Source organism: Wyeomyia smithii, chromosome 2 (assembly GCF_029784165.1).
Source record: "Wyeomyia smithii strain HCP4-BCI-WySm-NY-G18 chromosome 2, ASM2978416v1, whole genome shotgun sequence".
Taxonomy (NCBI): domain Eukaryota; kingdom Metazoa; phylum Arthropoda; class Insecta; order Diptera; family Culicidae; genus Wyeomyia; species Wyeomyia smithii.
This window is the reverse complement of record NC_073695.1, coordinates 266,008,114-266,031,446: the sequence shown is the minus strand read 5'-3', so window position 1 is coordinate 266,031,446 and position 23,333 is coordinate 266,008,114. Positions and strand designations below refer to the sequence as shown.

At 41.2% G+C, this 23,333-nt stretch overlaps 1 protein-coding gene across 3 annotated transcripts; it reads left to right on the top strand.

Moving 5' to 3' along the window:
* The first annotated feature begins 316 nt into the window (after positions 1–316).
* On the top strand, positions 317–21,905 carry LOC129721361 (CTTNBP2 N-terminal-like protein). 3 transcript variants are annotated; one of them, XM_055673829.1, is made up of 6 exons: positions 317–1,343; positions 12,048–12,886; positions 12,942–13,099; positions 13,452–13,622; positions 14,162–14,322; positions 15,805–21,905. In XM_055673829.1, the coding sequence occupies exons 1-6, from the start codon at positions 1,080–1,082 to the stop codon at positions 15,973–15,975; spliced, it is 1,764 nt and encodes a 587-aa protein (XP_055529804.1). In that variant the 5' UTR covers positions 317–1,079; the 3' UTR covers positions 15,976–21,905. The 3 variants fall into 3 exon arrangements, with proteins under 3 accessions (XP_055529804.1, XP_055529802.1, XP_055529803.1); XM_055673827.1 differs by having other exon boundaries at positions 15,306–21,905; XM_055673828.1 differs by lacking the exon at positions 13,452–13,622 and having other exon boundaries at positions 15,306–21,905.
* The last annotated feature ends 1,428 nt before the right edge of the window (positions 21,906–23,333 follow it).

The window sequence follows — 23,333 nt, the reverse complement described above, 5'->3', positions numbered from 1 at the left end:
AATCACGTTTTGCTCAGAAAGTTACACTCTTTAAGCTGATATATAAAAATCAGGAATCCGTGAACAGCTAAACAGCCCAATTATATTGTGTTTACGTAACTAAGTGTGAATTGAGTATGTTTACGATAAATATAAAAAACTATGCAATACAAACTTTTTGGCGGTACGCAATATGTGAACAGTTTCCATAAGAATCGCAGCAGAAATCCAAAAGCAAACTTCGGGAGAGAGAGAGAAAGAAAAGAGACAAAAGAAGAACATGAGGGATAAACAAGAGTAAGAACACAAAAGTGGAATATAAATGTTAAACCTTTGAGGAGAGCGAGTGTTCGGTCGCGTGCTGATTTTTTCTAGCAAGAAAAAGTTGTGCTGTTACTTGTCCGATTAATTTTCAAGTGAAAAAACAAATCCCGCTGTTAAAATTACGAAGTATGACTTCGAGATTATTGAATTTATTGTTTGCGGTGAATGTGGTGACGAAAACTGCCTGCTACAAATTCTCCAATCATCATTAGCGATTGAAAGGACTCGACCATTTTTTCGTTTTCTTTTTTGGAGTCTGCCAGAAATGTGAATGTATGCGAAAGCAAGAGAAACGTGAGAGAGAGAGAGAGGAAAGCGCTCCATAAACGCGTCATCAAAACAAAACAGAGAAGTGCATGATCTGTCAAAATTGAAAACTGACGGAGCTTTCTCTCATCTTGTTCTTTAGTCCATTTCTCGTACGGGTTCCAGATTATTTTATAATTCGTGCATAATACAAAAGTTCAGTTATTCGCTTGAAACGAAAATGTGGTTGTTTTTTGTATGAGTTGCAAAGCCAGCGAAAGGAGAAACCAAAGAGTACTGTTTTGCAATGAAAATGTTCTCACCAGAAACTGACATCACTTTTTTGCACACTCCGGTCGATCGACCTTCATTCTGACTCGACGGCTGCCTAGAAGGTTTGTGTAACTCATCGAGCAGTACGGAAATCAATTCCATAACTGTTCGCCAGATTGTTGACTCGAAGACGGTCGGAAAAGCGTAAGTGAATCATCATTCAGTAACCGGATGGCGCTGTAGATTCGCGAGCTGGAATGAGCACCGCCAGGCCCCGTCTGGTGTCCACCTCGTTGCGCAAAAAAATACAGCCTTCGTCGCCAGTGAAAAGGGTGAAAAGTTGCAACGAAGTAGAGGAACCGTCATCTCCCCCTCTTCCGCAGTCGTCGGAAATGGCTGAACCAGGCGGAACCGGTTCCGGCGAGGATGTGACCGAGGAAGTTCTCCCCGAGCAGCAGCCACCAGGCAAATTCACCGAAGCCGACCTGCAAGCTATCAAACTAACAAGCGACACTCTGAAGGTAAGCCATTTGCCAAATAAGTAGTAGTAGTAGCAGCGACCGAATCGGAGAAAAAATTATCGATTGTAATTGTGCGGGGGTGTAGGCGAGTAACCTACACCTACTTTCTGTTGTGTCGCGAAAGGGTGATTGGTGAATCAGTTAGTATTACCTTCATGGAGATCGTGTCATGGTTAAAAAAAAGCACATAAAGCACTCATCGTGATTATGGCGAAAAATGGGGTCGTTCAGAGATAAACTTCCGAAACAGAAAAGTAAACAAAATTAGCTTGTTGTTTGCTCGAAACATGTGAGCATGGTTTTTGCAGCGAACTAGAAAAAGTTTCTTGCCTCTTTGTCATCGTTTTTTTTTTGTCTACTTTCGTACCTTTCCCCACTGCAAGATGGTGTGATGTGGATACAGCATGCAGTACAGCACATCCAGCTAGCAAAGTGCGGAATAACATCTGTAGGTAGTGAGAAAAATCAATATTTATTTTAGTGTCGTTAGTAGCGAAGAGTGAGAAAGCACACTGTAGTACACTACACTAAGTAGCTACTATCTAGCAGGGGTGAAATTGCCGAGCGTGAATTGCCATGAAGTGCTTTGTTTAACGCTGATAGGAGACAGTTGAAGTACTTTTTTTGCTCGGAATGTCTACCAGACACGGCATATAATCTGGGATGATTAAATATATCATTCTGTAGTAGGTGATTTTTTGAGAGAATTTTGAAATACGACCTGCAACAATTGAATTGCATTATTTTCACTGTCAACGTTTAATTACAAGCTCCTTGGGATCGCTAAAACATGCTCTATTCATATTCCACATTATAATCTTGACACAAACTATGTTTCAAACGTAAAACGATTAATTCATCAACCGTAATCAAACAACTTTACCATTTCGGTGACACACGAATCGTCTTTAGATTCATAATTGCTTTCTAAATCGACAAAATCACAACTTTCCAAGTAATATAATTTACAAGTTAAATCCAGTTCGCTGTAATAATCCGTTCCTTCCACACTTTCTTTCCCTTCGATCCGATAGTTGTTTGCCTAAAAGGCACACAAACCGAACAAGAATCTTGGTTGTTAGTGATAGTTTTATGTGAGAATTGTAAATAGATCAACGAATTTTAGTTCTGAAGTTGAATAATCTAAGACACCCTGCTTTTCGGCAGTGTAATGTGGTTAAAACTTCGAAAATCTTCAGATCCAAGAAATATAAACTCTGCGGACCCCAAGTCGTCTTCACGTGATCGATCCACCTTGCCCACCGCACCGTCGAGTCTTTGGTAGATTGATTTCATGAACCATCTTTACTGGGTTGTCGTTCGACATTATTGCGACATGCCCAGCCCAGCCCACTGCAAGCTGCCAATTTTAGCGGTGTGAACCATAGATCATCGGCATTCCACCGGAGATGGTACGCAACATCTTCCGGTTGACGACCAGAAGGACATGTTGGTCCTACACAAGTTTTGTCCAGGCCGTAGAGGAGTCACGGTCTGAATAGTGTTCTGTAGATGGTCAACTTAATGCGGCGGTGAATTCTATTCAACCGGAACGTCCTTCGGAGTTAAAAAAGTGGGTACGATTTCCAGCCATAATGTGTCGATAAATTCATCTGCTGGTCTTTGCGGCAGTTAATAGGGAGTATAATAGAAATCGTCAACTACCTATTATTCAGCGCTATTGTGTATACAGCAACCCAAAATTTTACCAAAACCAAGATCCGAGCTGTCAACGATATCTCCTAAATAACAACCGGGCATAAACATCCTGGAAGGGTATAAAACCTTACATTTTCACCCAGGGCAAGGTAGTTCATATTAACCCGCTCCAAGGTACAGATTAATAAATCCGGTCTTATGGACACCCCGAAAGAAGCTGCGCACGGAATTTTTCAGTATCGAACCTGGATTTGAAAATTGGTGTTTTCGCGTTGAGATGTACCTGAATACGGCGGTCGTATTTAAGGTGCTGACGGAAGACGCTCCAGCAGCAGATGCGGAGAAAAAGTTTTTGGAGGCGGCCCTCAAGCAAAGAGTTTGATTGTTGGATTCCTGGCTGATGAAGTTCTGGAGGTTGTCCGGGACACGTCTACTGCCAAGGAAACGTAGACGACATCAGGTCGAAGGACTTTAACATGGGTTCATTCTCAGGCTCTCCACTACATACCCTTCCTTCAAGCTGAATTCTATAGTACCCTTGCTGACTTTCATCCTAACAAAAAAGTCCCTCTTATGATAAAGGTAATAAAGGGAACGAGGTTTCGATAAGACTCCTTCCGCTTGACAAAAATATAAGTCCTACTTATAATAAACCTGACCTGAGGTGAAGCATTGAGTGCCTCTTCAGGGTATTGTGATTGTGACGCGGTATTGGTAGGAGGAACGAGGTTCGATAAAACTCCTTCCTCATGACAAAATAAGTCCTTCTTATAATAAAACTGATTTCAGAAATATTTACTCTCTACAGGGAATTGTAATTGGCGATGTTGGCATGAGGAACGAGGTTTCGATAAGACTCCTTCCTCTTGACATAATAAGTCCCTCTTAGAATAAACCCGGCCATAGAGGAACGTTAGGTGTAGCCTCAGTTCAGGGAATTGTAATTTGGCGATATTGGTAGGATAGAATAGAGGCTCGGTATACAAATGCATTGAGTGTTTCATTACCCTAGTAACACAACTGGTTTTATCAAAGTTTTATAGCGCTTTTTTGGCTGTATTGGGCGCTATAAAACTTTGATAAAACCAATATTTTTACTTGGGTAATGAGTTATAATGTCTACTAATGAAGGGTTGTGAATTTCGTGAACCGGATTCAGCAGTTAGCAGAACGTGCCGAGTTAAAAACCATACACAGCACACACACACACAAATCATACCATATCATAGACACACACATCATACCATATCATATAGACACATACACATCATACCATATCATACAGACACACACACATTATATCATATCATACACACACATCATACCATATCATCATACCATACACACATCATACCATATCATACTAACATCATACCATATCATACACACACAGCAAGCAAGCGACCAATCAGAGGACGTTATTTTTATCTCAACAAGGCTTAACAGTTTTCAATAGTGCAATAGTTCTTAGATTCAAACAACATTTTTCTGCACTTGGGCAGATGCGTGTATAATTTTCCAATCGATTGCTGCAAGAATGAAGAAAATCGGTTGAAAACCAACCGACCTATAAGCATTTGAAAAGGGACAAATTTCGTCCCAGTTTTTCAGTTTGCATCCCTGTGTGGTATGCTAAAGTAAAACGTAGTTCTACGTCAAAAGGCATTTTGCTGTTCAAAATCGGTTGCTGATCGCAACCTTTGTGCTGCCCCAACAGTGGGGGAGTTAAGATACACGGACAACATGCACTGTGGAAGCTATTTCACCTTCTGTAAATTAGACGGCCGCGACAGATGTAACTGCTAGAATCCGCACAGAATGCTTGCTTACGTTGTCAAAAATTATTAACTTTCAATGACTTGTTTATTTGCCTTGAAAAAGGCATTTTGCTGTTAAAAATTGAATTTGGTGATGACGATCTTTATGCTGCCCCAACAGTGGGGGAATAATTGCAGTCTGGCGAGGCACGCTTAGAAGAACCGCGCTGCTACTGAGACATGGTGACCAACCACAGCGCAAGTGATTTTTTTATTTGAAGGCAGCCACAGGCGCAAGCCGCTGTTACTTCTGAGTGCTGTATCTGCTTTTACTGCTGTCAACGTTGTTGACGGTCCATCCAGCTCACCTTCCGACTAATGAATGTAGCTAGTTTTCCCAGAAACTCTCTTTTATAGCCGAAGGGTGCTACGTAATAGGCCACGCCCTTCTGTTCAGTTGTCTAATTCTCTAATATTCTTCAGACGAATTATTCCACAATTCGCATTCGATATTTGTTTTCAGCGAATAAACACCGATGGTGCTCTCACACACGCAACGGTTTTAACCCGTATTTTATTGCGGTTTGTAACATCAAGCGATTTCGTTTGCCCGTTGTTGCGTGTTGCATCATGTTGCAACTTGCCAGCTGGGAGACGACGAAATTCTGTTAATGCTGATTGATTGAATCGACTTCATATTAGCTCTGCATATTCGAATTAACTGCCTTTGTGAATGCGTTCTAACAGGGCAGTTTGTTATTCAAAATCGGTTATGTTGATCGCAGCCTTTGTGCTGTCCCAACAGTGGGGATATTAACTAAATAAACTACAACAGAATTTGATTTGATCCCGCGAAGAATGTTTGCTTGTGTTGATGCTAGGAAATTTTCACCCTTCAATTACTTGTTTATTTGCCTTGAAAAAAGGCATTTTGCTGTTCAAAATTGGACTTGGTGATGACGATCTTCATGCTGCCCCAACAGTGGGGGAATAATTGCAGTCTGGCGAGGCACGCTGAGAAGAACCGCGCTGCTACTGAGACATGGTGACCAACCACAGCGCAAGTGATTTATTTAATTTGAAGGCAGCCACAGGCGCAACCCGCTGTTACTTCTGAGTGCTGTATCTGCTTCTACTGCTGTCAACGCTGTGGACGGTCCATCCCTACCCTTGCATCAATATGTACAACTTGAAGCCGAAAAAGGTGCTCTTAGGCTCAAACGTGTTGAATTTTTTCAGGAAGGAGATCTACAGGAACAGGATTTACGAATCCTCAAAAATTTCCAACTGAACACCTTAGTAACCATGAATGAAGATCTGATGGATTCTAGGACTAACTTCAGTGTTCCTTTCAAAGTGATTGTATCCAATCGCACCGAATGGGAAGAAGGAGGTCCTAAAGTTCGTCCAGGATCAGTCATTTTTATACAGATGGCTCTAAAATGGGCGAGTCTACAGGCGCTGGGGTCACTGGACCAGGAATAAATGTATCAACTCCAATGGGACAGTGGCCCACAGTTTTTCAAGCCGAAATAGATGCTATTTTAACATGCACAAATATTTGTTAGCTAGGAAATATAAATATGCCAATATCTGCATTTTCTCAGATAGTCAAGCAGCCCTCAATGCATTAAAAGCATATACATGCCAGTCGAAGTTGGTATGGGATTGTATTCAATCCCTACGACAACTAACTGCAACAAACGTTGTTAATCTATACTGGGTGCCTGGTCACTGTGGTATAGAAGGTAATGAAAAAGCCGATCTCTTAGCAAGAATTGGTTCTTCAACTGCATTCATCGGGCCGGAGCCATTCTGTGGGGTATCTTCATCCTGTTTGAAATTTGAGCTCAGAGGCTGGGAATCAATGATGATTGATGCCAACTGGAAGGCTTACTCCAAAGCAAGACAATCTAAACTATTCATTACACCATGTAATAGAATCACACGGAACCTACTCAGTATGAATAAAGCTGATCTGAGTACGTTAACTGGCCTACTGACTGGACACTGTCCGAGTAGGTATCACCTTAAAAAAATAGGTAAACTGACAGATGACATAAGTCGTTTCTGTAATTTGAAGTAGAAACCTCGGAACACTTACTATGCCAATGCAGCGCATTGATTCAGCGAAGACTGCGTATTCTTGGAAAAGGTGTCCTTACACCTAAAGAGATATGGTCTGCTGAACTAACGAAGGTAAGGAACTTCATCAAAGAAGCGATACCTTCTTGGGGTGAAATGCAAAGTCTGGGGGCGACTATCACTGATACCCATAGTGATGGAACGAACTGGCAGTTCATATAAAGTAACGCGGAGTATACCACAATATATCTAACTAATGGTAGCAAAGGTCATAGGCTCCTACAAGAGAAAAAAAAATTTGCACGTGTCATTAGCCCGAAACAATTGTTCCAGCTCTTCACGATCTCTGTTCTCCAGCTAGCGTTTCGTTTTTCTTCAGAATCATGATCAGCTAATTTCGAGCTCGTCGATATTTGGCCGCGTTATCTCTTGGGTGATGGTTAGATAGCTTTTCCAAGCTAGTTTTTTCCTGTCCATTGCTTGCTAGCATTCCCCGTCAAACAAGTCATTTTGTCTGCTCGACGTTGTCTCATCTAGTGTCGCGGTTGCGGCCTCTTCGATGGCCGAGTGTAGCTTGTCCCATCCATCGTCGAGAGTAGAAGTACATAGTCCCTCCGTTGAAGGTAGCGTCTCGTCAAGTAAACGCGCGTACTTCTCGGCAGCCTGGGTTATGCAACTGCCACATGTTTGGCCGAAGAGGACGGTTTTGACGTGTGTTAAATACCGTAGAAAGTAGAACTTGAGCGCTTATGTACTGCTACTAGGTTTTGAGTGTTTATTACCGATTTTTACATCACTTCCCTACCAACCTGGGCGTTCATAGCCCCGATAACGATCTTGATGTTTCGTAGCGAGCAGCTGTTATATGTTACCTCCAACTGCACGTAGAACGATTCCTTCTCGTCGTCATGTCTACCTTCGTGCGGGCAATGTACGTTGGTGATACTGTAGTTGAAGAAACGATCTTGAATTCTTAACAAATACATCCTCTCGTTATCACCTTCCAGTTGATCACGCGATCATGCATCCACAAAAACCCGTTCCCAGCCCAACCGCTCTGACAGAACTGGGCCTGAAGGCACGGACTCGCCACACCTTCTCACCTCCGCGACAGATTTCCTTACGGTGCTCTAACTTCAGCGACTTGCAGTTCCAAGTATTAGGTATGTGCCCAATCTTCCGAGTTATATTTTCTTGATTGCTCGTAGTGTTAACATGCTACGTTGGTTACCATTGTCTTCGCTTTGTTACTCGTAATCCGGCTGGTGCCACGAGGAGGAAGAGATAGTTGCTGTTGGGCTGGATGCTACGCACTACAAAAGGGTCTATGTTTCTCCACCCTATTTCAAAAGTTCTGTTGTCTTCTGCCCGTGCACCAAGATTATTTGCCATATCGTCTTCGCCCTCTGCTGCATCGGCCATCAGATGCTCATTGAAGTACTGCTTTCTTCTTTCGATCACCTCACACTCGTTGCAAGCTTCTGCGCATATCGGATTGCGGCACGTAGCCTTTGCGGAAATTGTTTATCTTCTCGTAAAATCTTCGGTTGTCGTTAGTTTGGTACAGCTCTTCCATCACTACGCAATACTGGTTCTTTTGTTCGCGCTGCTCCCTTCGGAGTACTGAGATTTAGCTGTTCCATTTAGTGATGGGAAATATCGCCCAAAACGGACTTAGATAACAATCGATAATTCCGGGGCTTTTATCGATATTATCGATAAGTATCGATAATTTGACAGTCAACGTTTGCGGTAAAAAAAATTTTTTCAGATGGTGATGAAAAAAAAACTATTTCAGATGGTGATGAAAAAAAACTATGACAGATAATTGAGTTGAATAAATTTCCCATGGAAGGTTATCATGTTAGCTTCCTCACAAAAAAATATTACGTCCTTGCGTGCAGCCTTCCGGCAGTTAACCGGAAGATTCGCCATGGCGGACGAAAACATGCGTGTAGCCATGTTTTTAAGCTCTTTCTTCGTTTTTTATTAATTCCTCCTTCGTTTTCGCGACAAAATTGTTAGAATAGATCTTGCGCTTCAAGTTTTTCCAGAAATTCTCGATGGGAAGCAGGTGGGGAACATTGGGCGGATTCGCCAACTTCGGTACCACATCGATATTCGGCCGCTCCATCTCCTCCAACGATCGCTTCGAGTAGTTGGCCGACGTCAAATCTGGCCAGAACACCGTGTCTTCGCGCTTATGGTATTTCTTGATGAACGACGCAACTTCCGACAGGCACTTCGTACTATAAATTTCCCCGTTCACGGCCAGCCTGGAGCGAAAGAAGAGCAACTTTGACATCCCTTTCTCACTGATTGTCAGCCACAGCCGCTCCTTCTTGGGGTGCTCACTTCCTTCGTGGGGGAGGTAAAATACGAAGAGCCCTGCTAGTCGTTGCCATACAGGGTGAGATAGGTCTAGTCGTCCAATGCCACTGTCGCGTCGCGATTCGCCGGGAAAATCGACTTGACCATCTTGTTTAACCGCTGTCACTGCGTCATTGCCTGCAGCTCCGAGACCAGTGGACGGGACTGCCGCTTCCTGCATGTATGTCCATGTTCTCCAGATGCTTTTTCACTGTTTTAGAGCATGCACCAACCTCTCGGCCAAGTGCACGCAGCGATTTAGCCACTTTTCCCTCGGTCTTCCTTTTCAGCATCCTTTGAAGCTTCTTGTCGCTCAGGGTCGTTGGCCGTCCGGAGCCGGGCTTTCTTTCGATGCACTGATCGTTGTCCAATAGTGTCAAGATGTTGTAGATGCACGAACCGGCATACCCGGCATCCACAAAGTGCCGCACGATGTTCGTTTTTGACGCGGCGGGGTACCGTTTTTTGAACGCGCACACTTCTGAACGGAGTAGCTTCACTTTTTTCGTCATCACAGTTAGAGTTTGACTGATGGAGCTGTCAATTTTTTTTTACTTACTCATGAGTTACTATGATTGATGATGCATGAGTAGTTTCGTCGGTGCGATTAAAGGTAAACCCATGAAAAATCGGCAATTTTTGTCCATTTTTTTACCGCAAACGTTATTCGAAAAATGCAATTTTACTATATAAAGACAGACAGAGATGGCCCAAACAGAATGGATACGTTTGCGTTGCGTTGACGTCAATGTGACAGTAAATGTATGGGCTAACTGTCAAATTGCCGCAAACGCAGCCGCAACGTATCCATTGTGTTAAGGCCTTGAATGACAAATCTTACGATACTGCGAATGAAAATTCAAACAACCGGACGAGTTAAACAGTTTGTTTTGGAAAGTCTTCGGGTTTTACGCCGGGAGTGCTTTCTACGGAGTAGTTACAGGCCGAAGTTCATTTTGAAGGTTGTATAATAAGGGAAATAATTGAAGCAGGCAAAATTCTGTCAATTTTTAAATGGCCAAAACTTCACGAAAAATGAATCAATTCTGACAAAACATGTTTCATTTTACTGGAAAACTGTCCTAGTTTCCTAGTATTACTTGAGAACTGGACGTGACCAAGGGTCACTGGAAATGTTTCGGATTTCCAGAGTGTGTGCCAAAGTGTACATTTTTGCAACGCGTAGAACTTTTTCTGACATTCTGTTTCACTTAGGTTTATATGTTGTCAATAAATCAGTATTTATTTCGGGTTTATTGGTAGCCAAAGATTGAAAATTCGCCAAGGAATCATCGAGTTATGAATTTATTAAGTATGGGTGTTGATTTTGGCGGTTTTTTTCCCGGTTGGCGGTTGGGTACTAATTTTCTTTGAGCTTGCAGCACTCTAGCAGAATTCAGTCGAACATTGTGGGTGTGTAGGTCTTATTAAACCAAGCAACTTTGCAATCTTGCGTTTGAAAAGTTATCTGGATTAACATTTAAAAAGGTCAGATTATTTTCACGCGGATTTTCTCTAAATGGTTATTTATGCAGATTTTCAAATTAACGTGGTTTTTTACGCGCGGTTTCACGAGGCATGTATCCCCCGCGTAAGAAAACCTAACTGTATTTGAACCTTTTTCTTATGAATCAATATATCTTAGTAAAAATTATCTGAACTTTCCTTCAAAAATATAAAAAAATGAGTTGAAGATCCTACTCTGAAAAACATATAATTTTAAAAACAAAAAATGATTTTAGAAAATACCGGTGATCTCAGATTTTTTTAAATGAAGTATTTTAGATAGACAATTTAGTTGCCTAAAACGTTCTATGCGTTGCAAAAATGTACACTTTGATACACACTCTTGAAATTCGAAACATTTTCGGTGTAGGTTGGTCACACCAAGTTCCCAAGTAATACTAATATAATACTGTTTTCCAGTGAAATGAAACCGGTCATCAAAATTGATTCATTTTTCGTAAAGTTCTGGCCATTTAAAATTCGAAAGAATTTTTTTATCTCAATTATTTTGTCTACCCCCTGTAAACCAGGATACATTTTTGGCGCAACAATTTCGTTGATTTGGATTTTAAGTGGAACTGAAAATTGTTTGTTGGGTAAGAGATACTTTAAACTTAAACAGTTCCAAGTTAAACTAAACAATTACCAGAGGATTACCAATAGACTGTCGTTATACATGTCCATCATATTATAAAACTTGGCAAGCCAAAGAAAATGCATTTTATTACAATTTCGTATCATTTCTTTTTATGAGATGGTGCAAAAAGTTTGGATATTTTTTTAAAGTTCTATGTTGTCGAATTCATCTGTTCTTAGAAAACTAAAAACTATAAATATCTTTTTAGTTACCATTATTTCTCAGAAACTCAGTGACACCCGGGGCGAACCTTTACACCACCCCCAACAATGCTAAATCTTGTCGAATAACAGCACCCAACAAATACCTAGCGGCAAAAGCAACTCCTGGGGTAGGGTAGGTGAGGTCTCCTTCTTTTGGGTCTCCTCCAATAACCAGCCGCACTGACTTGTGCTCGACCTTATAATATCGATAATTATCGTTAACGCCAAAAAATTAACGATTAAATCGATGACCAGCATTTATCGATATTATCGATAAGTATCGATAAGTTTCCCATCATTAGTTCCATTGTTATTTGAAAAAGAAACCCAAAAATGGTATTTTCACGTTCGTCATAAAATATACTGTAAGTTTCAAATTCGTCGATAAACCGATTTTGAGAACATCAAGATTATTGTACCGCTTGATTGAAGTAACTGAAGTAAAATTCATTCGCATTTTCACATCTTCTTTCTTAACTCTTTCCAGCGCAATCCAAAAATGGACTTCAGCAAAACCGATCTGCTGAAGCTGCTAAGCTATCTGGAGGGAGAACTGCAAGCCCGGGACGTGGTGATAGCCGTGCTGAAAACGGAGAAAGTTAAACAGCTGCTCAATACCACCCGGTACAGTAAGTCCGCCAATTTGAACGACCCCCACGCGGCCCTGTACCGGGACAATCTGGCATCCAGCGGTACTATTGCCAGCCGGCAGTCGTCGATTCAGGCGGCCTACTCCGAGCACGAGATGCGATTGCTAAACGATCAGCGCGTGGGTGTGAAGGATCAAATGGACTCGCTGGCTGCGCTGGTGATGCAGCAGAGACAAACGCAGGCTAAGATGGTCGAGGTTCTCAAGGATGCCGAAGAGCGGTACAAGCATGTCGTGCAGGAATTGGAAGACGAGCGGCGGAAGCATGAGCATACTACCGCCCAGGGGGATGATATTACGTACGGGTTGGAGATCGAGCGTTCGCGCTTGAAACAAGAATTGGAGCACGAGAGGGAACAACGCAAGGTGCTAGAGTTGGAGGTGAAAAAGATCGAAGAACAATTCGATGCTGAGAAAAATCGACAAAAGCAAATCGTTCTGTTACTGCTGGCTGAGCGCAAGAAGATAATCATTAAGTATATAGAGGAACGCAAGAGAAGTGAGGATTTAGCGCAGATTTTGTCGGAGGAAAAGATGCGGGTCGATACGATTGCCGAGGGGCTGGAGGAGGAAAGTAAGAAATCCCTCCGAATGGAGGCAGAGCTAGAAACCCAAACGCAGCAGTACGATTTAGAACGAAAGATGCTTCACCAGAGTTTAGCGAAGGATGAGAGAAGGTATAGGATTGTGTTATTTTTTAGATCACGTTTTCACGTTTGTTTTTTGTTACAGAATAAAAGAACAGGAAATAGAGATACAGCAACTTAAAACCGAACTGGATCTTTTGCGGAAACAAACTGGGATACGTCATCCGATTGTTGCTCCCCAGCTTCCTACCAAACCAGGGGGACTGATGCCGTCTAGACCATCGATGGGAGGTATAATTCCCGGTGAGTTTAGATGCAATTTTTCAAAAGCACCGCAGGTATGGATCTCAGGTGCAGGAATTATAGTTTAAATTTTTTTCTAAATAACTCTTGGGAGATTTTTATTCTTACTTTTCTTGTACTAATTTTGTTGTTGCTATTTCTCGGCTGAAAGTTTCAAACTAAGAAACATCTAAAAAGATTTGAATTTAAAAAAAGTGATCGTTTGAACTGATTCAGTATGTTTATATTCTCAATTCTACCCTTCATCAAATTATATTTTCCAACCCACCTGATTCATAAAAAAAAAAACACAACACACATTCCATAACACCGGGGTTCCCAACCAATGACCAACATTATCAACATTCGCCAGATGTAGACAGTGTAGCTCTCGCCGCATCTGGTTCCGCGGTTTGCTCTCCTGCTGCCGGATCTGCTCATGCTGCTGCTGCCGCTGCCGCCGCCTCCGCAATGATTAGTAGTGTAGCCACGAAAGTGGTCCAGCCTACTGCCACTGTGTCTAGCGTTCCCGTTTCCGGACCAAGTAATTGCAACTACCACTAACTAACCTATTTTGCCGCAGTTTTGTTGAGAGTGTCTCATGCTGAACGCGCTTGTTACGTTGCTCACGTTCTCTCTGTCTGTCTATTTGTTTGGTATTTGTATGCGTTTTCTTACCTTTCTTTTTTTTTGTTTATTCTGTACTTGCAATTTTCCTGCTGACTAATCGCACTAAAATGAAGTATTTGGTTTTTGTGATGGTTTCATATGTTTGCCTATTGATTGTTTTTTGTTAGTAAAGTACAATTAAAACCTGTTGGCTTAAACTGTGTAAAATATAGTAAATTGTAGAAAAGTTTACAGAAATAACGTTGTAGAAACTGTGACTGAAGCTTCAAGAAAAAAAAAACAACCTTTGCTGACAGCTTCATCAAATTGTCACTCTGCGTTGCACCGCATGTGTCATAACGTGTATCGCCGTCTATTGTTTGCGTGTGCAGCTCATTTTCACTCGTGTGCCAATTTTCCACATTCCAAGCTTACCAAGCCTTAGAATAATTTGATATTATTCCTCTCCCACAGCCACCGGAATCGCCCGTTCAGTGTCCCCTGGTCAACTGATCCGCCAGACAGCAATCTCGCAGCTATCGATTACGTCGCCCCCGATTGGGTCGGGTCCGGGTTCGAACTCTGCGCCGGTCGCACCATCACCCGAGACCTACGCCAACGCCACACCGGGCAAGGTAAGCAAGTTCAGTTTCTTTCGTTCCTCTGTATCACATGGCTTGATTGATGATAGTTAATAGAATGCTATTTGATAGGATTACTTTAGTAGCTCGCTATTATGGTTTACGGTTTCGAGTCAAAATTCCTGCCTGTCCAAAGTTCCTCCTCATCCATTCCGATATGTTTACGTATATACGTGGGGAAATAACACTCCTGATTCTCTAGCAGCCCTAGTTAATTGGCACGTTTTCGGGAAGGTATTTGAGTTTTATTTTCTTTTCATCAGATCCAGGAGAGAGTGAGACCGGTTTGAATGACGCTTTCATTTCACTACAGGGACGCATCACTTGAGGCGTTTGTGTTTCGATTGGTTTGAGTATAATTTTCACTAAACGATTGTTAGTTTTTACGAACCTTGTGTTCCGTCGTTGTAACCTTATGTTCTTCTGTTTGATGTTTGGAAAATAGGCTGAACGTAAGGGCACAACCGATGATGAGTTTCATGATGAGTTACTTCAAAAACCTATCGATTGGATTTTATTGGTTGCCTTATCCATCTCGCCAGAGCGTAACATTCGTTTCCATTTCTAATACTTTCTCAGTGCTTCTCAACATCTCGAGTACAAGCCACTCGCTAGCGATAGCTAATTTTGCTCTTTCTGTTTTATTTCCAATCACCTTCCTCGAAACAAACCAAATTGCCGGTCCGAAACAATATCCGCATTAAAAAAAAATAAACTAACAATTGAACAAATTCCAATCGATTCGCTTCTATAGAAGAAGGTTTCCTAATATGAGGACTGTAGCGTAAATTAAGCCTAACCACTATAACATGAAGAATATGCTCTTTGAATTCCACAACGAACAAAGAAAAATCATTCCATTTTTTTCATTATAAACTTCGACACCGCAAATCTCTTATCTCTTTCAATAACTGTGAATTGAAATGGACATCGTCACCAATCAACCAACCGGCCGTCACTCGTTCACCGATCGCTAGATGGCAACCGTTAGAAAAGCATCGTCATCGCCAGCTGGAAGTCCTGCTGGTATTGGATTCTCAGCCGGAATGGGGGGCACAGCGACTACTCTCAAGAAGACAATAATTCCACCAGTCGGAGGACGTGGCGTCCCGCCTCCGATTCCACCTAACAAACCGCAAATTCCGCCGAAACTGTCAGCCACGTCGGCAGCAGCAGCTGTTGCCGCCGCGGCCGTATCATCCCGCATACCATTCTTGAGCAATAGTAATCACACCGGCAACAGCAACAGCATCATCAACATTAGTAATAGTCTAGCCAATAGCAGTACCACCATCGGCTCATCGCTTCCATCGCCATCGTCCGTGTCCTCACCACTATCATCATTATCATCACCATCACCATCCTCTTGTTCATCTTCCACCAATAGCGCTAGCAGTACATCGGTCGCGCCCCCGGGGCTCACCGCCGTCAGTGGAAGTGTACCGCCCACAAATAATCTTATCGCATCTTCAACAGTTGCCAACAATGCCACTGCTGGAACAACAACAGCAGCAGCAGCAACCAACTCCCCAGCCGTTGCCACAGCTTCTCCGGCTGTCGCCGTCTCAGCCGCCGCCGCAGCAGCATCACAAAATTCTCCGGCGTCAGCCGCATCTGCATTCGTTTCAACCGCAGCAGAAATACTGACAAACATCGGTTGCGAAGGTGGGATAGTGTAAAATCGCTATTGTTCCCTCCACATCACACTAGGCGCGGGCCATTACTATACCAGTCAGCCACCACCACCAGTGAATCACATAACAAACACCCGAAAATTATTGATCACCAACTAATCATAAATTTCACGCCTTTCGCGCTTCTATTCAGAAAGGTACCATTAATTGACAAGATTTTTTCCGAATATTCTGTAATCTATATTACAGGATTGCTGTTATTTTGACATTGTGAATAAGAATTTTTTCGCGCTGTTAAGAATAAAATGCTGATGCAAGATGCATCTCAATTTGAATCTGAATGGAAGCGCGCCTCGTGTGGGCACAGTCACCACCATCTTCAAGTAGCGATTAGCCTCAGCATCACACTTAACCACACATCATCACCTACACAATAGCTTCTCCGTTTGCTGCAGTCAGTAGACAATTAAGATTTAACGATCCAGTCGAACGTATTATATTGGAACATTCTCTTTTCTTCTTATTTTAAGTGACTATTTCGTTTGTTTCGTATGATACTATCATTTGTGTAAGCCGCTCGGAAAGTGTATCTGCTTGATATTGTGTTGGCTCTAGGACGAAATTTACCAAAAAATTGATGACTTCATCTTTGAAACAATATTTGCAGCTTAAGATAAAATTAAGAACAGAAATGGACGATAAGTTTTTTTTTGAGATAGCGTTGGAGGTATTTTATTTCGTTAACAGCATATTGCGTAATTTTGTTGTTTAATTTGAAATTCTTCAATCTTAGGGCAGACAAAAAAACTCCGTCAAATGTTTGTTATTTTTTATCGCTTTACTATTTCTATCGCTAATGTTTCTAACCGCATATGATCAGAGCAAAAGTTATGATTGTAGGCGCCCCAAAATCCCCTGAAACCTTCAGTTGTGCTTTGACAAAAAATGGCCAGAAATTTTTGAAAATTCTTACGTATTTGTCACCTCTTGGTACTTAGCAGAGCGGGTCGCGAAACCGAAAAGGTAGGGAACCACTGCTTCAGTAAATACGCAATGCAACACAACCCTCTTATTTTGATGTAGGACTATACGTCTTACCGCACTATATCGGGCTACATTCAGCGGAAATTAAAATCAAGGTGTAACTTCGGAATGAATAATATTTCAAACGGTAATAAATACTTGCGAACCACATAATGAATTACAAAAATAGGTCGTGAATTATTGAAAAAAGATAGACATTTTTTTAATACTTCAGTTATCATTGTTACGTCATTGTTCAGTAGTGGAAATTGATGAAATAATTTCAAAGTCTTATTTTCACAAACAACGAATCAATTACGTGCGAGAACGCCTGGTACAGAATTCATGAGTAAACAATAACTGCCTACTGTGATATCCTGTGTACAGGGTGATGAAAAATTATGCATGTTCAACTTTATTCTTTCAATATTAAACAACATTAGCATTGGTTTGTAATATTAACATCACATAGTTTGTAATATTTACATCACGGATTCGAAATGTCCACCCTTGGCTTCAACGCACGCCTTCAATCGTTTAGGGAAATTATCGACGATGGACGATAGTTCTTCTACAGATATGGCATCCCAGGCTTAGGTTAGACTAGCTTTCAAATGATCCAATGATTTGTGTGGGCTCTGGATTCAAGGATGCGATGAAGCCCAATCTTGTTGTAATGCCCATTTAGTTTTACCGAAATGTACACGTGCCCAAGGTGCCACTGTGTCGTTTCAAAGCTTTTGGTAAACAAATTAATTGTTTTTTACACCCTTTTCAATGAATAGTTTACCGGAGTTTTACCGGTAGCCGTAATTCCCGTCCAAACCATCGCCGACACTGGATGATGAAATCGAGCTACGTTCATACGCTTAGAAGAGCCTTTAGGCAAAAGCTGACGGTCATTTTGGTGGTTTTGAAACTGCTCCACAGTGAAAATTTTCCAGATTCAAAAGTAGTTTCCTGAAAGGGCGTATGCATGGTGGCATAGGTTTTATTCAAAGCATTGTAGCCTAGAAACCTTTAGTTGTATAGAAAAACTGCCTGAGAATGAATTGTAGGAAATTAAATTGCTCTGCAAAAAAAAAAATATCGTGTAGAAAAAAAATTAAAAAAAAAGAAGGAAAAAAATCTAGTTTTAGTAAATTAAAGTTGTTAGTTTGTAATTTATTCCAATCGAAAAAAAAAATATATATAAAAAAACAACTTCAATTTACTAAAACTTAATTATTTTCAGTTTTCTCTGTTTGTGATTGTTTTTCAGTTTTCTCTGATATTCCCCTGATCAAAAAATGAATTCCCTGTCTATACAACTAAAGATTTCTGAGCTACAATGTTTTGAATAGAGCCTATGTCAAAATGCGTACGCCTTTTTAGCAAACTAACATCAAGTCTAAAGAATTTCCTCAATTTGCTAAGGTCCAATGCATATGAAAAGTTGTGTTCAAATAAAAAATTGTCGATACTCGAAGCAGGGCCGGATTTAGGCGCTGGGGGGCCTGAGACAAACTTGTTTGTGAGGCCCTCTTTTCTTAAAACATTTAGAGGTAACGTTCTGGAAGGTGACGAGCAATAAAAAAGGTCGCCTTGGGATTAGGGGGGCCCTTTGAATCGGAAAGCCCGGGGCATTTGCCCCCCCCCCCACCAATCCAGGCCTGATTCGAAGAATGATTATTTGCTGATTGTCATTTGCCATAGAAACGCTCAGCATAACCTCTTTTTTCGATTTATTGATTATTTTTATTCTTTCCCTTTACTGCTTGGTAGTAAAAAGCGCTACGCTGAAAAAAGTTTAATCCGAAAACTTCATGAGCTGTCATCTGTTTTCGTTTTTATTATGACGTCATGTGATCTATTGCATTGCTAGACTAGACTATTTTGATGTCTCGAAGGTAAATCTTTGTCGAGAGGTTCGTCGTCAGACTATTTAATTATCTGTTTTAGAATGCTATTGAAACTGATGTCTTGATGGCTTAAAAAATTCAAGATCGAAAATTCCATGAACTATCTGTGCTTTTTTCATCCGGTAATATATTGACCGCTTTGAGGCCCGACTTCCCTTAGTCCGATTGAGCTGGAATTTCGGTTAGAGACTTTTTCATGAAGACGAAACTATTAAGCTCCCATGCCAAACGAAGATTTGAAGAGCCGATTTCCATCGGCACCCAACAGTTTATGTCATGCGACAAACAACAATTCGACAACAATTGTTGTTCTCGAGTTGACCATTGACTGAGCTACGCAGCACGTGCGTTGCACAGTAAGTGGTATCGCTGATGATAGCAGGAAAACACTTAATCCTATAGGTTGATCTATCGTATTCTCTTTTCAATATTCTCCCGCACTCATATGCCGGTACAACACAACACATATTGAGAATGAGTGACGTAAGCGCGCCAAACCACTGTTTTTCTAGTCCCGTTCTACTACATGTTATTCATTCATTTAGGTAGCTCTCACTCAACCTGCTACTCTTTTTAATATTTCCAAAATTCAATTTTTTTATCGTTGTTAACTAAGTAAGCTTGTCAGTTCGCGACTTTTTCGCCAGAAATTTGCCTGAATGCGATTTCAGTTGGCTGGCATTGCTAGCCGAAAGGCTGTGTGTTTGAAATAATCTGGGCCATGCGCGATCTATGGTTAGTTTCTTGAATGTATGAACAAATATCAGTTTTCCAAGGAAAAAATCATAAACGGTAACAGCGCATATTTATTGAAAGGAAATTCAGTAAACAGACTTTACGAAAGAGGGTTATTCGAACGGCTTATTCAATGATAGTATTTTAGATCTTTTGTTTTCAAGTTCTAGCTTCTGATATGTTCCCGTGAAACGATTCCCTCTAACTCGACTTCACTCATTTTTGGCCAGTTGAAATTTGCATTTCAAAAACTACAAAACAATAAAAAAAACTTAATATTCTGTGACGGTGCTGTTGAAACGGATGTGGACACGGGAGCTAGATTTTGTTCGCAACTGTATAAGCAATACTCATCCTCTCAGTAGAGCAAGCTTTCGGTGTGTTTTCAGTGTGTGTGTTCGTGTACCATTTTTTGATTCATACACTAACCGAAAACGAGGCGCCGTTCCATTCCCATGGCTTTCTAATATTTTCATTTTTTTGGAGTGTTCCTTCTTGCTGCCAGTGATACTAACTAAAAAAACAAAACAATCCGTGTGGCCAGATGGTGTACGACGGCAATGTGACGGCATTTCGTTCGAATTAATCTCATGGATCATTCCACGCATTTTTGTCATCCCGTTCCAATCATCGATCATTTAAATTGTGCGGCTAGTTTCAAGTAAAGAGTAACTGATAAATAAAGCAATCTGTAACGGCTCGGCTGTCATTGCACGTACTTCTATTTGAAGTTTCAACAGTTGTATCTGCTAGCAGCTATCGATTTGATCCCTGGTGTTTTGTGGACGTGAAGAGTAACTAATTAGGAAATAGGGTTCATAGCAAATATACTATAAAAAAATATAACTGTTATAATCAAAAAACGAACAACTCAAAAATCATATTAGAATAACTACTATACGCTTCAATGGAACAAAGAGCAACTGCTGCAAGGGTATTTTTGGGGAAAGAGATAGTTCAGCGTGATGCCTGTTTTCAAACCGATCACAGACCGATCAAAAGCAATAGCTCTCTTCTCTCCGTTGTTTAAACATAAACATGTTGACCGACGACCACCAGAATTCCTTTCTGTGCGATAGGCTTATTTTCATAATGTTACATAAATCACTACTTCAAAGCAGCCCTCTAGCCATTAGTGTTCTTTTCCTGCGCGAAAACTTCTATCTCTCCAGGTAAACAAAAATCCACAGAACAGTTGAGCGTCGTACATAGTAGGCGTATGAAATAGTCCGAACATGGTTAACCAGTGCATGTAAATGTAAGCAAGAAAGTTGATATTCTCCGTAGTAGGCCAGCTGTGATTTGGTTAAGTATACATAATTTAGACTGCTAAGGTTATTGAACTCACCAGCTCTGGTGATAGAAATAACTAGAGTTCCACCACGAACTGTCTTGAATGAACTATTTTATTTAGCTAGAGTACATGGATTTTAGTTAGGTTTGGTAATTTTTCTAGTGTTATTCTAGAGCGCTGCGATTTTAGTTAATATCTGAAAACAATCACAGTTATCACTAAAGAAAATAAAGAAAATAGAGTAACATACATCCAAAACGAAAATATGCATTGATTAAATACGCTAATAGCAGATAAGATAGAAGAATCAACTGTTGAGAAATACTTAGCTCGCCGGTTTTCGCGTTTTACAGTTTTTTTTTAATGTAACCAATCGGACGTTTTAATTTCCTGCAAATTGCAATGTGCTATAAAATGGCAGTAATCATGCCACAGAAATTCAATAGTATTATAGTTGTGCATTTCCACGATGTGGCCATGTTTTGCTTTCTGTATACACGCATACACATTAAGGTTTAGGATTAGTTTGCTTTTGCGGCAATTTTATTTTCGAATTTTTGATTCCGGTTAATGATAAAAAAAAAGTTTCAATGCGAGCAAAGTTTTCCGTGGTGTAACCTAATTAGAAACAAAAAGATAAAAAATAAAAAAATAAATGAAGTCTAGTTTCATTTCCTGCAAGGGTCCTTCGTATAATAATAATATTAATAATCAAATAATACGCCGAGTCCAAAACTACAGTGTTGAAACATTTGAACATACTAATGGAATATAGTTCATACGAATATGCAGCAGAATAGAAGCATGCTGATATGCACGTGGGTGTGCATTAATATGTAAAACAACAGAGTTACTTACTGATACACACACATACCGAGAACGGTAACAAGTTGAGTTGGCAACATGTAATGCTGGAATGCCAATTCTGTTTCCAGACAGTACCAGAAACTAACCTATCTAGAGACTTGCAAGAAATATATATTTAATTAAGTTAGCTGTTGTGCTGTATCCGAAATTCCTGTCGCGGATTGTTTCCTGGCATCTAAGGCGAAGCAAATTCAACAATTTGATACAAAAAAAAACAAACTGCTGAAGATCCCTCAAAAATGGTCGAAACGTTGGAAAGTGTTGTCTTGCAACTGGGTTCGCCGTAGAGTTGCTCTAGCTCGTGGTTTATTCTTCTCTTTCATACGCCATCCTCACGTTCTCCGCCGAAGTTTATCCTAAGCACACGTTGTTCGAAAACGGCCAGTGCTTGCGTCCTCTTCGAGCATTGTCCATGTTTCGTACCCGTACAGGTCTTGTGAAGTTTAGTAGGCACGACTTCCAGCTATAATACGTCTGCGGATTTCCCTGCTGCAGTTGTTGTCTGGCGTTACTAATGATTCGAGGTACACAAATTCGTCAACCACCTCCAACTCATCCTTGTCGATCACTACGCTGTTGTTAGCGATCGTTTTCTGCTGCGACGTATTGACCTTTAATTCAACCTTTTCTGCTTCACGTTTCAACTTGGTGTACTGTTAGGAACCGCCTGGAACTTCCTTCCGACAAGGTCCACGTCGTCAACGAAGTAGATGAACTGAGTGAATTTATTGGTGATTGTCACTTGGAAGGGTTGTACTTTGGGTCACTTTTAAAGGGTCTGCCGCTGCGTGGTAATTTAAGCCGTTGTCGATGTACGATGGACTACACACAAACCTTCGCTAACCGGTGAGAGACGACGAAAGACGACCTTGTGATTGCTTGGTAGTTCTTACATTTCAACTTGTCACCCTTCTTGTACATTGGGAATATTACCCCATAATTCCATTCCCCTGCCGGTTGTTCTATATCTCAGATCATAACTATCAGCTGGTGCAGACAGGAAGTCAACCTTTCCATATGCCATATTTTTCAGCTGATTTGTTGTTCTTGAGCTGCTTGATAGCATCCTCAACTTTACTTTGGGGGAGGTAGGTATGTCTCCCTCATCCGTTGTACTGGCGGAGTCGTTCCTCCTTCCGCCGTTCAGGTGTTCATTATAGTGCTGCTTCCACCTGTCGATCAATTTGTTCACCCGTCAAACTTGCTTGTCTCGGAAAAGATGGGTCTGTGGTCTTCGTTTCGGGTTATATCGTATCACGTTTTGACGGGTTTCGCTGCAGCATCGATGCCCGTGCAACATCCTTCGCAACTAGAATTGTCTGCCACTCATCATCAAACCAGTCGTTTCTTCGATTCCTCTCGATGAACCTATTAGCATCTGTTAATGGCTGCCATCACATTACTCCAGCAATCCTCTAGAGGGGCTTCGCAAAGCTTTTCATGATTTTGGGGAGTTTAAGTCGCTTCAGATCATACCGTAGCGAGCGACGTCCGCTAGATGTTGTTGACAACCGAAAGTCTGGCGCATTTTGACCACCAGGTTAGAAACCA

Coding starts and splice junctions, on each gene's coding strand:
- LOC129721361 (XM_055673827.1), top strand. CDS start 1,080: ATGAGCACCGCCAGGCCCCGTCTGGTGTCCACCTCGTTGCGCAAAAAA. Junction 13,100..13,451: donor GATGGGAGGTATAATTCCCG/GTGAGTTTAGAT, acceptor AACATTCGCCAG/ATGTAGACAGTGTAGCTCTC. Junction 13,623..14,161: donor CGTTCCCGTTTCCGGACCAA/GTAATTGCAACT, acceptor CCTCTCCCACAG/CCACCGGAATCGCCCGTTCA.